This window comes from Muscardinus avellanarius (assembly GCF_963383645.1).
Source record: "Muscardinus avellanarius genome assembly, chromosome: 10".
NCBI classification, from domain to species: domain Eukaryota; kingdom Metazoa; phylum Chordata; class Mammalia; order Rodentia; family Gliridae; genus Muscardinus; species Muscardinus avellanarius.
The window spans coordinates 110,514,808-110,532,296 of record NC_137796.1 but is presented as its reverse complement, the minus strand read 5'-3'; the positions used below and the strand labels follow the sequence as shown (position 1 = coordinate 110,532,296).

General features: G+C 50.4%; 1 protein-coding gene across 2 annotated transcripts in view; it reads right to left on the bottom strand.

Moving 5' to 3' along the window:
• CREBBP (CREB binding lysine acetyltransferase) overlaps nt 1–17,489 on the bottom strand; it is a gene marked incomplete at both ends in the record, with an annotated part of 162,171 nt that overhangs the window by 46,012 nt on the left and 98,670 nt on the right. Inside the window, 7 exons of one of the 2 annotated variants that reach the window (XM_080702425.1) lie at nt 1,859–1,903; nt 2,428–2,599; nt 3,185–3,302; nt 4,783–4,929; nt 5,850–5,952; nt 7,909–8,151; nt 17,144–17,257. In XM_080702425.1, coding sequence (XP_080558551.1) covers nt 1,859–1,903; nt 2,428–2,599; nt 3,185–3,302; nt 4,783–4,929; nt 5,850–5,952; nt 7,909–8,151; nt 17,144–17,257 — 942 coding nt within the window. The remainder of the gene's footprint in view (nt 1–1,858; nt 1,904–2,427; nt 2,600–3,184; nt 3,303–4,782; nt 4,930–5,849; nt 5,953–7,908; nt 8,152–17,143; nt 17,258–17,489) is intronic. The other variant, XM_080702426.1, reaches the window with a different exon arrangement.

Sequence of the window (17,489 nt, the reverse complement as noted above, 5' to 3'; positions counted from 1 at the left end):
AAAACACATGCAAGCCAGACAAGAAAGAGGAACTCACCCCGCTAGCCAGAGGGTGGCTACAGACTTCCCACTCCCAGGGAGAGGGGCGTCCCAGGGCGAGGGCGGGCGTGGGAGAGAGCGAGGAAGGCCCAAAGCAGAGCTGGTGTGCACGGAGCGCCCCAGCAACAAAGCAGGTGAAGAGAGGAGGCTGGCGACACCCCTTCTACACGGCAGGCGCCCTTGTCTAACCTGGCCTGGAGCAGCTGGCTCCTGCCACCCCAAGCTTGGTCAAGCCCCTTGGCCAGTTTACATTTACTGTTAGAATCCATGCCAAGGCTCAAACACTTCTGTGAGTTTGTAAGCGTGCGCCAGCGGTTCTCGGCCCCGACCTCAGAGAGCTCGCACAAGCCCACACCACTGATGACACTTCACTAGCCAGGAGGGCCTCCGGACCGCAGGGGCTGCTCTTCCTAACTTCCAACAAAAGTGCCCAATCGTGAGCTCTAAATAAAGGCCGGTTGTGCTGAGTCTTCCCCACAACACCGGGACCTAAGAGAATCCCAGAGGGGCTCCTGGAGGCCGCTGCACCGTTGCAGCTGTGAGAGGGCCAAACACCTCTGTCCCTCACATTACCTTCAGCCACTACCCAGAAAGGCCCCTCAAACAATCAAGGGCCACTGCAGCCCAGGAGGGCTTCTAAGGGAGCGTATGGCAAAAAATTCACCCTTGAAAATTTCACTAACTAAATAAGAGAAAAAGATATGCAGGTACTAAGCAACAGCACCTAAAGAAATCCGTATTCACACAGACCTAGAGGTACTGGCAAATGTGCGTACCTGAAAGTCTCTTCCAATAACCTGCGACTCACCACCAGCCACTCTCCTAAAGCTGTTTTCCATGTCTCCCGCCCCTCAATTCTAGCCCACCCAAACCAGCCCCGGTGAGTCTGCCACGTCTGGCTGAGGATGCGGGAAGAAGAGCACAACTCTGAAGGACCTCTTCTCTCCCAACGTCTGCACCCCGCAGCAAAGCCTCTTTCTACAGGCTGTAGACAATGCCACCCCGTCATCTCACAGCCTGAGAAATGGCATCGTTTCTTAGGTCTCAGTGTGCCAAGAACAGAAAGCCTTTCCAGAGGCCCCTGGACCTGGACTCCTTACACAAAAAGAACATAAATTTAGACTTGAGAGTCTTTAAAGACTGCTTAGACACTCCTTCACGTCTGGTGTGGATTGCGCACAAGGCCTCCTGACGCTGACACCCCCAGCCCATCTTAAGTCCACCTCCTGGAGTGGTCAACTACAGCCACTCCTCATCCCACAGGCACCAGCCATCCCAGGACTGGCCCGCCCACTCCTGAGCACTTGGGAATGCCTCCTCCTCCATCTTCATCACTTCTTATCCCCACGAGTGATGCTCAGTCAGCCCTCTGCTCATTAGAAAAGTTCTAGATCCTACTTTTTTTTTTTGTAATGGTACTGGGGATTGAACTCATCAGGGGCTTTCTACTTCCAAGCTACACCTCCAGTCCTTTTTATATATTTATTTTGAAACAGGGTCTTACTAGGTTGCTCCAAGTCTCGTTAAGTTGCTGAGGCTAACTTCAAGCCTTTAGTCCTCCTGTGTCGGCCTCCTAAGTACTGAATTTATAGGTGTGCGCCACCATGCCCTGCTTAGATCCTACTTTTGATCTCTTTGGAAATCTTTTCTATAGTCTCCAAATACAACAGGTTCCTCTAGGACTGAGTTCTCCCCATCAGCACACAGGAATGACAAGAGGGAGGAAAAGTCAAAGACAAACAAAGGAAAAGGAAAAGGAACCCCGAAAGATGGTGCCATTGCGAGTTAAACTCATATGCTACGACAAACAGGTAAATACCTTGAGAAACCTGCATGCGATTCACTGGCAAGGACAGGGGCCCATCTACAACAGCAAGAAAACACACACAAATGCACTAGTTACGTAAAGTAACACTTGATTTAAAAATAACTACAGAGGATTCGAACCTGAGGGCAAATGGTCAAGGGATCAGGAAGCACTTGATTTGCACACCAGCGTGCCTGTTAGAGCACCTTCCCGCAAGAGCCCGCAGCTGCACACCCAGCTCCCGAGCACAGGCTGCTGGAGACGACTGTCCTACAGTCTCAGAAATACACCCCAGGCCGGGTGTGGGGCGCACGCTTGTCATCCCAGCACTTGGGAGGCTGAGACAAGAGGATCGCAGATGTGCGGCCAGCCTCAGCTACTTAGTGAGGCCCTCTGCAACTTAAGGAGACCCTGTTTCAAAATAAAGAATAAAAAATAGAGCTGGGAGTATAGCTCGGAGGTAGAATGTCCCTGGGTTCCATCCCCAGTACCTCCAAAAAGAAAAAAAAAGGAAACAAAAAAAAAAGAAATACACTCAACACAGAAGGACACCCGAGCACCTGGGCAAAGGCAGTTCTTACTTGGAGGCCTCACAGACTGGGCCGCTGGGATTACGGGGGGCTGAGCCCCAGGGGCTGGTAAAGCTGGCTGGTTACCCAAGATGCCTTGCTTATGCAAACGTGACCTCCGTTTTTCTTCTAGTTCTTTTTGTATCTTATAGATTTTCTCTGCTAGTAAGTGATAGTATTCATCCTGAAAAAGAGTAACATTCAATATTAAGAAGCTAAAACTGTAAAACACAAATGATCTGCTTTCTGTTTTGGTGCTGAGGCTCAAACGCAGGCGTCTGCACATGCTAAGCAGGTGCAGTACGTCTGAGCTACACCCCAGCCCAATTTTTAAGTGCACTGCCAAAGGTACACATTCAACGTGTCTGATAAACCAAAGGACCAAATGCTCGCTAAATTTGAGTGATTTTATTGGTCTCATTAAACAGCAAATGCGAACTGCTGTTACATGTCACTGCGCTACGAAGCCTCTTCTCAGGAGCCACCGACTCTGGCAATGATACAACACCGGCGTTATAAAGAACTTGCACTAAGGAAAGGATGTTCCAGGAATACACTGCAGTCGACGCGTCCCTTGCCCTCCACCGGAACAGTAATGCTTTTCGCTATCAAGAGGGCCATGCAAGAACCTCCTGCCTGGCTGGACGTCTCCCTGGCTGGGCGAGGAGTCCACTGGACCACACAGGTCCGCGCTCTGGGTAACAACCAGACAGATGCACTTCTCCCGCCACAGGCGCCGTGCAGGCTTGGCCGCTACCTTGTGACCTACCCGGCTGTTGGCGGATTCATACATGTCCCCCTCTACTTTCTTGGCGTAGGCGACTAGGTTCTCCATGCGGCGATCCTTCAGGGCTGCAGGGTCAGGGGTTGGGAAGATGGCTTGGACGCTGAAAGGACAACACACCAATCAACCTACTTTCCTTCCCCCCTTGGGGATAGTGGGGTCAAACCCAGGGAAGCTTTACCACTGAGCTATATCCCCAGTGCTGTCTACTTATCTGTGGTTGCTAGGAAGGAACCGAATCCAGGGGCATTCTATCACTGAGCTATACCCACAGCCCTTTTTATTTATTTTTTATTTTTTTTGCAGTACTTGGGATGGAGACCAGGAGCATTCTACCTCTGAGCGACATCCCCAGCCCTATTTTTTTTTCTTTATTTTGAAACAGGGTCTCACTGAGTTGCAAAGGGCTTCACTAAGTAGCTAAGGCTGACTGCGGACCACGATCCTCTCCTGTCTCAGCCTCCCGCGCCTGGCTAATTTTTAAACTATGAAGAACAAAAAAAGGACGGGTGTGGTGGCGCACACTTGTAATCCCCGCGCTTGGGAGGCTGAGACAGGAGGATCGCACAGGTTCGAAGCCAGCCTCAGCTACTTAGTGAGGCTCTCAGCAACTTAGTGAGACCCTGTTTCCAAACAAAGTATAAAATAGGTCTGGGAGGACAGCCCGGAGGTAGAAAAGCCCCTGGGTTCCACTCCCAGTACCAAAAAAAAAATCAAAATAAGGGAAGAAACCTCAAAAGGAATCTAGCTGATTAACCTCACACCTTTGACTTAAGATAACTTTCTTTAGAAAGTTAACTGTTGAGCCTGGTGTGGTCCTACATACTTGTAATCCCAGTAACTAGGAGGCTGAGACAGGAGTATTGCAGGCTCAAGGCCACCTTCAGCAACTTAGTGAGCAACCCTGTTTCAAAAATATAAAGGGCAGTTGGGAGGCCGAGACAGGAGGATTGCAGGTTTGAGGACAACCTCAGCTACTTAGTGAGGCCCTCTGCAATTTAGTGAGACCCTGATTCAAAATAAAGAATAAAATATATGGCTGGAGAATGTAGCTCAGAGGTAGAATGCCCCTAGGTTCCACCCCCAATAACACACACACACACACCCTCTCTCTGCATAAAGGCTGGGGGTGTGGCTTAGAGGTAGAATGCCCCGGGGTTCAATCCTCAGTACCACACATATACATAAAAGGAAAAAATAAAAAAAGAAAAGAAAGTTAAGTGTTAACTTTCCGTGTGTTACCTAGTTATGGCATATATGTGAACTCACTGAGCCCCAGTCCCCCAATTCCCAGAGGTCTCCACAACCACAGTTCCAAGTCACCAATAAGATGGAGCCCCTGAGCTAATTCTGCTCTCGATGCTTCTGCCCACTGCCCAGAGGCTGAGAACCCAGTCTGCCCAGAGTGCTCCTAGAACTGCAGGCGGCTTCCGAAATGGAGCGCGTGGCCCTCTGCAAGTCCCGGGTACTGTCACCTGGGGCCAACGGTCAAATGAAGAATAAGACTGGGCAGCTACGAAACTGTCACCCTGTAGCATCGCCCTCAGCTCGAGATGTGAGCAGCGGATGGAGGCGGTACGTACAGTTTATGCACGAGATGGCTCCGCAGGTCCTGAGTGACGTGCTCGTGCCAGCTTTTCCGAACACCAGTGCTGGAAGGAGGTGCTGCCGCAGGGATCGTGCCGAGGCTCCCGATGCTGCCAGAGTTGGAGCCGTCACTCATCAGTGAGCTGGGGGAGAGGACACTTTATCCAGGCACTAAGGTGACTCGACCGCATTCCGTCTCAGTAAAAAGTGACTTAAGCCCAGGCGCGTGGCGCACACTTGTAAGCCCAGCACTTGGGAGGCCGAGACAGGAGGATCGCAGGTTCGCGGACAGCCTCCGCTACTACTTAGTGAGGCCCTCCGCAACTTAGTGAGAACTTGTTTCAAAATAAAGAATAAAAAATAGGGCTGGGGGTGTAGCTCAGAGGTAGTATGCCTCTGGGTTCCAGCCCCAGACCCACATTTAAAAAAAAAAAAAAAAAAAAGATAAAAAAGTGACTTAAAAAGTTTAAGTGAAACTGCGCATGGTGGTGCATACTTGTAATCCCGATACTTGGGAGGCTGAGATAGCAGCATCTCAGGCTTGTGGCCAGCCTTGGCTTCTTAGTGAGGGCCTCCACAATTTAGTGAGACCCTATTTCAAAATATAGGGCTGGGAGCCGGGCATGGGGCTCACACTTTAACTCAGCTTTGGGAGGCTGAGACAGGAGGATCATGGCTCACAGACAGCCTCAGCTACTTAGTGAAGCCCTTTGCAACTCAGTGAGACTGTTTCAAGATAAAGAATACAAAATAGGGCTGGGGATATAGCTCAGAGGTAGAATGCTCCTAGGTTCTATTCCCAGTACTTCAGAAAATAAAAAATAAAAATAACAAAATATAGGGCTGGGGATATAGCTCAGAGGTAGAATACCCCTGGGTTCCATCCCCCCTGCCACAAAAAAATTAAATAATAAATAAAAAGAAGAATGGCATTTGCCCCTTACTGTCCCCTTAAATAATCTTCTCTGCCACATGCTGAAAAAGACCCGAACTTTTTGTGATCTTGTCCACGCTCGAGCCCACCCGCCCCTCAGTTAGGAGCCAAGTCAAGCCTGCATCTTACTTGGTAGCCCCCAGGGACGTTGGAAGAGCTGATTCTGAAATCAAGTTTGGTGGCTGCTGATCTGTGGTTATTCCTCCTGCTGGAATGTTCATTGGGTTATTTCCTTTACAGACAAAGAGAAAAGAAATCAATTAGTCCCAAGATTATAATACATGCTTCAACAAGTCACCACAGAAATAAACGATGAGTTCTTATGAGTTACAGTAACAAACAGTACACAGGAGCCCTAAAGGTACGTTTTCAGTAATGACGACCAACCTGTGCAAAGTTAACTAATGGTGTCTTTCTACTCTATAAACCAGATAACACATGTTCTGGAGGCTAGGTAGCTTAAACATACTCTCCACCTGTGGGTCAAGTTATAAAGGACCCATTGCAGTATCCAACTTTGATTCTGCTTCATTAAGGTCATACCCGAGCCCAGATGACCTGCTGTATACTGTCTTTTTTTTTGGGGGGGGGGATCAGAAAATAAAATCACAAAAATCAAGTATAGGAAGTTGGGTGCAGTGGTGCATCCCTGTAATCCTGGCTATCAGGAGTTTGAGGCAAGAGGATCATAAGTTCGAGGCCAGCTTGGACAACTTATCAAGACACAGTCTCAAAATAAAAAGGGCTAGGAATGTAGCTCAGTGGTACAGTGCCCGTGGGTTCAATCCCAGTACTGCCAAAATAAATTAAAGTACAAGAGAAAAATAAGAAGGCCAATTTGTTTTCAAATTTCATGTTAAAGAAAAAGTTGAAAATCAGAGAAAGGTTCATAGTACTGTCCCAAATTATACCACTAACAGGAATAGAATCAGAATAGAAATTGGGTTCTTAAGGTCTTCAACCCAGTCTCCTGGCCAATACTGTATCTGAGGATTAAAGAGCATCATATAAACTGGGCGTGGTGGCACACACTTATAATCCCAGTACTTGGGAGGCTGAGACAGGAAGACTGCAAGTTCACAGCCAGCCTCAGCTACTTAGTGAGACTCTCCACAACTTAGTGAGACACTGTTTCAAAAATAAAGAATAAAAAATAGGAATAGGGGTGTTCCTTGGAGGTAGAATGGACCTGGGTTCCACCCCCAATACCACCAAAAAAAATAAATAAATAAAAAATAAAAACAAAATAAAACAAATACTCATAGGAATGAGTAACATTTTAAAAAGCGAATTAAGCTGGAAGTGGTGACAAACCACTGTAATTTAAACTTTGGAAGGCTGAGACAGGAGGATCACAGGTTCCTGCCAGCCTCAACAACCGAATGAGACCCTGTTTCAAAATAAAAAACAAAATAGGGCTGGGGTGGGGTGCGGTAGCTCAGACGCAGAATCCCCTGGGTTCAATTCCCAGGGCCACATTCACACAAAAAGCAACATCTGAGATGATTCTGTCATGTTCAGAGAGTCATCTGAGTCTCCAATCTTGCTCTACTGGGAGGAGAACAAGAGCAGCCCCCAGCCATGCTTCACAGACAGCACCGCTCAAGCTGTACCAGCCTGGGGGTGAGGAAGCGAGGCCTTCTAGAGAAAAATAGCCGGGAAACTATATGCAGAAATGGCAAAAACAAAAACAAAAAAACTCTGCTGATGCGTGAGCCGGTGACCAAAGGCGGGCCCCGATGGCGCAGGTGGTAAGAGGAAGCAGCCGCCAGAGCCTGTGACAGCAGACTTTCTGGGACTCCTGTTGCGGACTGGCCCCTGGTCCAGATTGGCTACCTCCGTGACCAAGATGTGCCAGCAGTGACAGACACCTACCAGCTCTTCATCAAACAAGGGGCCGACTCGAGTCTACTCAAGCGGCCCACTGGAATTCTACCGTGTGACACTCTGCGTTCGGAGCCGCTTGGCATGGCCTTTACAACACATGTCAGCAGCAGCACAGCAAGCAGCAGACACCGATCCCTGCAAACGCCGCTCCTCTCACAAGCGCGGTCAGCTTTCCACAGCAGACCTCAGCTTTCCTTAGGCTATTTCAAGCACCGAAGCTGATGACAGCCCTGGGGTCCAGCGAGCGCCATCCTCTATTCGCTGCGATTGGACAGAGAAATTCTTGAGCTCCTTCACCTACCCAAGGGGTTGAGAGTCCTCATCTGCTGGTGGGCTGGAGGCTGTGCTGGTTGCTGGCCAGGAGCCTGAGGCTGCAGCTGCGTCTGGGGCTGGTTCATGTAGGGGAGTCCAAGGGCAGCGTAGGCCCGCTGCATGGAGCTGGGGTCTATGGGGTTTGGGTTACTTAAAGAAGTGGCGTTCTGTTGCCCTGTGCCAACAGAACCAATCGTGTTTTGAATTCCACTAGCTGGAGTACCCAGGATGGCTAGAACAACAAAGAGACAGGCAAAAAAGGTAAGTAAAAGGGATAAGCCACAAATGATTTAAAACTACCAGGAAGCAAATACGAACTTATCAAAGGATGAGGCGTGTATGTCATAAAGCATTAAAGCAAAGCTATGGAGAAAGGAGGTGTGCGGGAAGAAAGACTCCTGTTCTCTTCTACTGCCTGGTAGCAGTGGAGGGCGAAAGCCCAAGGAAGATCCTTGCTGCTTCTTGGAAAGCAACAGATCAGACCAGTCCAAGCGATCACGTAACACGTCCTAGCAGCCGTGATGAAGCCAGTGGTGCGTGCGTGCCGGCCGAGCGCGAGGCCCTGGCTGGCCCCAGGGACCCCTCCGCTAGCGCTCTATGTACTGAATCTGGATCCCTAGGCAGTCGGGTCCAGAGAGAGGCAGGTGAATGACAGGAAGCAGGCCGGGGCCGGGCGTGGGGCGCGCACTTGTCACCCCAGCATTCGGGAGGCTGAGACCTGGAGGATCGCGGTTTGCGGACAGCCTCAGCTACTTAGTGAGGCCCTCTGCAACTCAGTGAGACCCGGTTTCAAAATAAAGAATAAAAAAAAAAAAAAATAGGGCAGGGGGTGTAGCTCGGAGGTCGAATGCCCCTGGGTTCCATCCCCAGACCCGCAAAAAAAAAAAAAAAAAAAAAAAAAAAAAAAAAGAAGAAGAAATAGGCCGGGTGGTGGGCTCTGCAGCTCCCTCTGAGGTGAACAGTAGCCTTCCCGCCACCCCTCTGCTCCCGAGGGGAGGGGTGAGGAGAGGCGACATTGGGCATCCGCGGGGGCAGTGTGTGCGTGGCGCACAGGGTGGAAGCCAGGCCCTCACACATGCTAGGCAAGTGCCCTACCACTGAGCTGCGATCCTAGCCAGTCAGTTCTCACTAAGAAATCTCGGCGGTGACCTTCCAAATAACAGAAGGAATTCCCTGAACTGTACTTGTGTGGCGACAGCACCCACGCCAGCCTCTCTGGGGGTTCCTGTGCAGGACGCATCACGATGGCCCCTCCTATCTGAAGCTCATCAAGAAGTGCGCGCACGACGGGCTGGCCTGCTGAGCGCCAGGGCCAGGGCCAAGAGGAACACCCTGCCTGGGCATGCCCTCGAAGCCTGGGACCCGGGATCTGGCAAGGAGCGCCGTGCAGAGCAGCCGCGCTGCGCCCACCCCCTGCTGGGGCCCATGGAGGCACTGGCGCCAACATGGGAGCTGCATTCCGAGGAACGCCCCGATGGCTGCGAGGAGACCCCGCACTTCCATTTCCGTGCTCATTTCAAGTCGAACCCACTCGTCCTGCCCAATGCCCGACTGGTGAGTACTCACTGTATGGCAGAAGTCTATGTCCCGCCATACATAAGTCACCCTTGCTTACGTGTTTGTTTTCTGATGTGTTGGGGACCCAAGGCCCTAGGTGGCCCTGCAGGCACCTTACCACTGAGCTACACCCCAGCCCATGCCCGGAATATTCCTATTCTTTTGTAACTTTGGCAAACTTTATGATCAAGTTGAAAACACCAGCCAAGTCAGGCACAGTGGCACGCTCCTGCAACCCAGCTACCTGGGAAGCCGAGGCAGGGAGATCCGAATCTGGGGCTGGCCTTGGCAACCCATCGAGAGCCGATCTCAGAGTAAAAGGCTGGACATGTGGCTTAGCGGTAAACGCCCCTGAGTTTTAACCCCTAGTACGGGGAAGAGGGGGAAGCAATTTACAGAGCTGATACTATAGTGTGATTTTCAACATATAATAAAAACAGTCTCACAGGGCTTTCTTCCAAATTCAGACCATTATGTGTAACAGAATATCCTTATATTCAACCATCGGTACAAGTATAATAAACAACTCAAAATATCTATCAGAGCAACTTAATTAAACCAAAATGTGTAAAAAAAATCTTGGTAATTACCCATTCCATACTATTAACTTTTCTAATAAGGATATTCAGATCTCAAACTCATTAACGCTCATTAGACACAATTACACACACCAAGCACCTCATTATTACAAATGAAAAGCAATTCCCAAGATACACCTTATGATAAGTGTGTAGATGAAACATATACAATACCTTTAAACGTGTTTTGTTAACAGTTAATATTCCCTGAAACTTTAAATGCGTAACTATCGTATTTTTTTTTAATTTGCAGCACTGGGGATGGAACCCAGGGGCATTCTACCTCCAAGCTGCACCCCCAAACCTATATATTTTGGTGGTACTGGAGTTCCTGGAAGCCCTTCTACCTGTGGGCTCTACTCCCAGACCTATTTTATATATTGTTTTTATTTGGAAACAGGGTCACTTGGGCCAGCGCGGCTGGCTTCGAGCCTTCGTGATCCTCCCATCTCCGCCTCCCAAGCACGGGGATTACAAGCATGCGCCACCACGCCTGGCCCAACCTCAATATTTTATTCTTTATTTTGAAACAGGGTCTCACTGAGTTGCGGAGGGCCTCACTAAGTAGCTGAGGCTGGCCGCAAACCATGATCCTCCTGTCTCAGCCTCCCGAATGCTGGGATTAAAAGCATGTGCTTCTATCATACTTCTGAAATCAACATGCTATTTTCTTTAAGGGTGATGGTGGTGGTGGTGGATCTTGGGATTGAACCCGGGGCCTTATGTCAGCCAGCCAAGTGCTCACTACTAAGCTATACCTCTAGTCTTTTTCATTTTATTTTGAAACAAGGTCTCAATAAGCTGTCCAGGCTAGCCTCCAATATGCCATCTTTCTGCCTTCCCCTCCTGAGTAACTAGGATTATACATGTGTACCACTATGCCTAGCTGACATGTTACGTTTTTAAAAAGAACCACAAAGTCGGGTATAGTGGCGCACCTATATTATATACTTGTAATCCTAGTACTTGGGAAGCTGAGGCAGGAAGATCTCAGGTTTGTGAACAGCCTCAGCTACTTACTAAGGCTTCCGCAACACAGTGAGATCCTGTTTCAAAATAAAGATATAAAAAAATAATAAGGCTGGTGTATAACTCAGAAGTAGAATGCCCTTGGGTTCAATCTCTAGTACAGCCAAACAAACAAACAAACAAAAAAAAACCCCAAACCCCACCACCAACACCAACAACAACAAAAACTATGACCATGACCACTTGGCGGCACACGCCTACATAATCCAGTATTTGGGAGGCTGAGACAGAAGGGTCACGGGTTCAAGGTCAGCCTCAGCAACGTAGTGAGGGACTGTTTCAAAATAAAGTAGCAAGAGTTGGAGATGTAGTTAGGAGGTAGAATGCCCTTGGGTTCAATCCTTAGTGACCCCCAAACCGTAGCTTAGTTTACTTCTGCAGGTAGAGCGCTAGGGATGGAACGCAGGGTCTCCCTGGCGCTCAGTACACCACCTCCACACTGCGCCCCGCCTCGGCCCTGGGTCACCTGCGCGTCCTCGCCCGGTGGTGTAAGACCAGACCTACGTGCATTTCCACTCGGTGGGAATTATGCGCAGGAATGTAAAGAAACAAAGAATCCGTGTCCCCTGCCTAGGTGATGAGCCACAGCGGTGTTAATGCTTCTCCTAGTAGCTTCTTCTTTCATCCACGACTTCCCCGAATGCAGCGCCCGCCTGGCGGAAGCGCCCCTTGGGGGGAATGCCAGTTCTAACCCGGGCCCCTCCACAGAGGCCTCCCCTGGAAGCTGCAACACCCCTGCTGTATCTTGTTTGTGTTACAAGCATTTATCGTAAACATGTATCAGAAGACAAATATACATTTAGAACTTGGCATTTCTTTTTTTTTTTTTTTTTTTTTTTGTGGTACTGGGGACGGAACCCTTCTACCTCCGGGCTACACTCCCAGACCTAATTTTTATATTTTATTTGGAACCTGCCCGATCCTCCTGTCTTTGCCTCCCAAGCGCAGGGATTACAAGCGTGCGCCACCACGCCAGGCAGAACTTGGCATTTCTAACAATTAAGCAGCAACTGACAGAAGCCCGACACACATGCACGGTCCAATGTGAGGTCCCAATGACGCCACGAGATAAGACGGCACGCAGCCCGGGGAGGGGTGGGCTTCCGTGGACGATGTTCCTCTGAAGGCTCCCAGCGCTCCTGTCCTGCCCACTGGGCGCCACCTATCTTTGGGCTCACACTCACTGGTGCGCCCCGTCTCAGGACTCAAAGGGCGTTCTGCCGGGCGCTGGATACAGTGCCAGGTACTTCCTGAGCTTGGACTTCGCTGGGAGAAGCAGCTGAATGGTTGAATCACCACCTAACACAGGTCCAAGGTGGCCTCAGCCCCGAGCAGAGGAGCCGGCTCATCTTGCCTGCCCCTCTGTCCCTGGAGGGGGGTCCACGTGGCACTCAGCTGGCTCCTCTCCCGGACACTGAGCCGAGCACTGAGGACAACCCCGGGAGGAGGGCTTCCACGTTCATCGAGCTCCCGATTCCTGGCGCTCACCCCCTCTTTATATCTTTTTCTTTCCGGAGCCCATCAATCTTTAGGGTACTGTGTCACACCCACGGTGTCCTCATGCTGGGTGGATGGGCCCGGCGTGTCCGGTGGCATGCCTACATCCGCACACTGTCATGGCCTCTTTAAAACATCCCAACCTCCTCTGGCTCCCATTCCCCTTCTGTTGTAGCTAAAGCAGGCGCCCATGGCCTATGAAATAAAAGGCTATGTTTACAGTGGGCACTTTCTGGAACTTCACGCCATTCTTCATGTATGGACGTGGCAGTTCTTCCCCAGTGAATACAAAGATTGTTTTACTAAAAAGTTCCCTGTATAGCATATGTTGCTAACTCTAAGCATTCAATTAACCCGAAAACTTCAGCTCCCAATCATTTGTAATAAAACTGGACTCAATTTTGGAAATTCAATGACAACACAAAAATCAAATTCCAGCACTTTGTCAGGATGGTGGGAGACACGTCACAGAACAGACAAGGCAGCCACTCGACTCGCTCCTTGGGATTCTTTGGGAAAGGTCCTGCCAGAATCTGCTCAGACCTGCAGACACCTCTGCCGAGCTGCAGGCACCACCGCAACGGCTCGCGGGCACTGTGCAGACCGGGACATAGCTCTGGGTCACAGCCTCTCCCTTCACCCAGAGCAGGGCACAACAATGAGAGAAATGGTTGGGTGGCCAGGCACTGCCCAAATTCAAGACCCATCCCCCACCACGCAGCCCCTCAACAGAAGGCTCTCCTTGGAAGCCAAGAGACAAAGAAGGGCAGAAGGCCAAGGACAGACACCCACAGCCAGGGCTGCTGCTGGAGCGAGGGGCCGCGAGCCACAGCTCCTGTAGCACTAGTCAGGTTCCAGATCTCCAGCCCCATGACGGTCTAGCGAGGAGGGGTCTGGGGGCTACGCAGGGCTCTCCAATGGGGCAGGGGCCGCTGGGCTCCAGGCAGGCAGGGATGAGGACGGGCTTTGAAGAGGTATACTCTGACTGAATATAACAAAGGTAGGCTCCTCAAACAACCAGAGGTGCCTAACAATGGAACAGCTAGGCCAAGCAGTGAGGGCCGAGGCGATGGAGGGAGACACCGGAGCAACAGGCGGGGGGTCTGCTGCTGGGAACAGTGGAAGGCTTGCACTGTCGGCCCAGGTCTGGGCTGAGCATGAAGCACTGGTCTGACAGCCTTGTGAGGGTCAGGGTTGGGAACCGCCGGGTCCCCCCCAGAGAGCTCTGCCCTCTACACACTGGCAACAGCATCCTGACCGGCTCATCTCAGAGTGTAGTGTGCTTACATACCAAGCACCTAGGAATTTGTTAAAAACGTGAATTCTAATATAGGAAGCCTGAGATGGGGCCAAATTTCTACTTTTTGTGTACATGTGTGGTGCTGGGGATAGAACCCAGGGGCATTCGACCTCCAAGTTATATTCTCAGTTCTGCTTTTTACTTTTTTTTTTTTAATTTGGAAACAGGGTCTCAATAAATTGCTGAGAGCCTCATCAAGTTGCGGAGGCTGGCTTTGAACCTGTGATCCTTCTGTCTCAGCCTCCCAGGTATTGGGATTACAGGCGTGGACTACCATTCCCAGCTAAATCTCCTCTTTTTTTTTTTTTTTTTTTTTTGCGGTTCTGGAGATGGAACCCAGGAGCATTTTACCTTCCAGCTACAACCCCCAGCCCTATTTTTTATTCTTTATTTTGAAACAGGGTCTCACTGAGTTGCGGAGGGTCTAACTAGCTGAGGCTGTCCGTAAACCCAGATCCTCCTGTCTCAGCCTCCTAAGTGCTGGGATTACAAGCGTGCACCACCACACCCGGTTTGTTTGTTTGTTTATTTATTTATTTTTGTGGTATTGGGGTTCCGGGAAGCCCTTCTACCTCCGGGCTACACTCCCAGACCTATTTTTACATTTTTATTTGAAAACAGGGTCTCCTAAACCAGCGCGCATGGCTGGCTTCGAACCTGCACGATCCTCCTGTCTCTGCCTCCCAAGCGCGGGGATTACAAGCGTGCGCCACCACGCCTGGCACCCACACCTGGTTTAAATCTTTTCTTTCTTTCTTTCTTTCTTTCTTTCTTTCTTTCTTTCTTTCTTTCTTTCTTTCTTTCTTTTTTGGTGGTACTGAGGTTCCTTGAAGCCCTTCTACCTCCGGGCTACACTCCCAGACCTATTTTATACTTTTTAATTTTTGGAAACAGGGTCTCTTAAGCCAGCCTGGCTGGCTGGCTTCAGACCTGTGCGATCCTCCTGTCTCTGCCTCCTAAGCGTGGGGATGACAAGCGTGCCCACCACACCTGGCTTAAGCAGCCTGGGGTCACCTGCTCAGTTGACGAGGACGACACAGTGAAGAGCAAGCGCCTCACCATGAGGCACGGGGTCCTGGCAGGGAACTCGAGCACGTGTCCACACAGAATTTACCGCAGGTCAGATGCCTGGGCTGACACTGAAAAAGTCCTAATTGTTCAATGAAAATGTGTCTATAATAGATGGTAACTCACAATAAGTAAAGAAAAAAGTCCTAGAAAACAAAGAAAAATCAGACTGTCAACAAAGGCCAAAAAGCTAACCAGTGGTCTGGGTTTCACTGTGAAGAACTTGGGTTACCTTACAGGTGACCCCAGTAAGGCTCTCTGAGAGTGGACGAGCGCCGAGCACGGAGGAGTGCACTGACCAGGCCCACCCTGGGCCACGCCGCCCAGACAGCAGGCACACAGGCTGGCCTCAGTGGGCTCCTGCGTCTTTAGAAGCCCCCGTGAGGACACTGTGTCAAAGGACACCATCAACGCTGGAACCTAATGTAAGAAGCATTTAGAATTCAAAAACAAAAACTGAAAGTGTTTGTGAAAAACCACCTTCAGCAGAGCTCACCTAGCCTTCCCTGTGAGTTGGTGTTATAAACTCGCACGAGTAACCTCACGTTCTGATAGCGGGAAGGCTGTGGTGACCACTCGAGAGCGGATTAACTGAATCGATACTCACAGCATCGGGCAGTTATAAGGATGTTAAGAGAAACAGACCACACGTGTTTCTTATTCTTTTTTTTACAGAACAGAAACCACGTAAGTATTCCTGAAAAAGGAAAACCACAGAAGTGTACAATTGTCATGGCAGTATATACTGCACACAGAAGAACCCAGAAACATCACGCCCCGAAGTCCAATGTCAAGAATGAAACTCCAGCCTGCTGTTCATGGAATTAATATTCTACAGCTACCAGCTCACCAGTGAGTACGTGGACACCTAAAGAGCCCAGTACGGACCTGGGTCCTAAAGCATCAGAAACTCAGCCCATCACGATATACTAACTAAAAAACATTTTACAGTAACTTGAAAGAAAAACAGACTGTGTTCTACTAGATCTACTTTCTCAAATGTCTGGTTCTAAGAGACCCAGGATCCTGGAACTTCACTTTATATAAGAGATGTCCAGGAAAACTGTCTATTAAAAATTCAAATTTTGGTCAATCAAAGAATAATTGAACTGAGTCAGGAAAGAGACTTTTCAAAGAAACTTATCATGGCTCCTCTGCAGGGAAGGAGGATAAGGGGCCCAGCTCCCCGGGATCTCTCGGCGTGACGGACGCCCTGCTTTCCCTCAAGTGTGCCATGTGGCGTCGGCTCTCAGCCCCCCGAGGAAGCCACGCGAGCATCACTGGTGGTGTCCAGTGCTGTCGGACAGAGTGCTCCCCCTGCGCCACTCAGACGGCTGGAAAGCGGCCACCGTGCTCCTAGGCAGCAGGGCCCAGGGAAGACGACGGCAAGCGAGGAACACACGGCCGGAACACTCAGGGAGGAGGACTGACGCACGAGCGACAGGAGGAAGCCAAGACGAGCACTGTGCTATGAGGCTGCGGTGGGGCTCCAGCCCCGGGGCGTGTGGCCAAGGGCGCTGCCCAGCTGTCCAAAGACCAGTTCCCCTCTGAAATGGTAGGAGAAGGACTTAAAAACGGGAAGAGACGTTCCTCCTTATCGCTCTGATGCCTATGACAGTGGGGCTCTGGGGGCCACACGCAGGCCTCCGAAGAACTGGGAGAGCAGGGAGCCGACTGTGCTACGGGACACACAAGACTCGCAAGATGACGGGACGACGGGAATGAGCAGGACCGCCGGTGTTGGGCCAGAGACGCTCAGTCCGAAGCCGGATGAGCTGTCCGTTACGTAAGCAGGCCTGGAAAGCACACCTCCGAGGAGGAGGAAGAAGGCGCACAAGGGTCTACACGGGCCTTCCGCCGCCCCTACTGCCTGCCAGGGCCTTGGTGCTGACTGCGGGAGTAGGGGGTCCGACTGCAAAAGAAGCGCGCCTTCCACCTCCCCTGGCGGCGGCACTCAAACCCTCACGCTCAGTGTCTCGGCAAACAGCAAGTCTTCACAGGAGCTGCTTGATGGAAGCCACCCTGCTGCGCTGCCCTTCCGGCACCCGGGCGGGGCGGCCGTCCGCCCTGCGAGCTGCTCTGCACTCGGGCCTGTCCGCCTACCTCACCCTGCCCACTCCCTGGCTCTCGAGCCCTCCTGAGAAGCGGCCTCTGACCTCTCCGAGCTCTCTGCCCCGTGCTCAGCGCTCACTTACTTTGTTGGTTTCGCTTGTCACTGGCATTTTTCAAAGGGAGGCAAACAGGACAGTCATGTCGTGTGCAGTTCTTCCAATGAGAGATGATTTGTCGTGAAGATGCACAATGGGCAACTATGACCAGAAAAACAACGAGATGTTATTTTTCTATCCAAATCGTCACACTTTCAATTACACCTAAATTATAATGCCAGATTCCATAAGAAAATGGTAACAAGTGTAACCATATCGCTGTATAGGCAGTCTTCAACTTACAAACAGGCTGTTCTCCAAAGTTTGTAAGTTGACTGAGAATTCCAAACAAAAACTTCCCACAGAAGCAATGTTATGAATGATGGGTGATTCA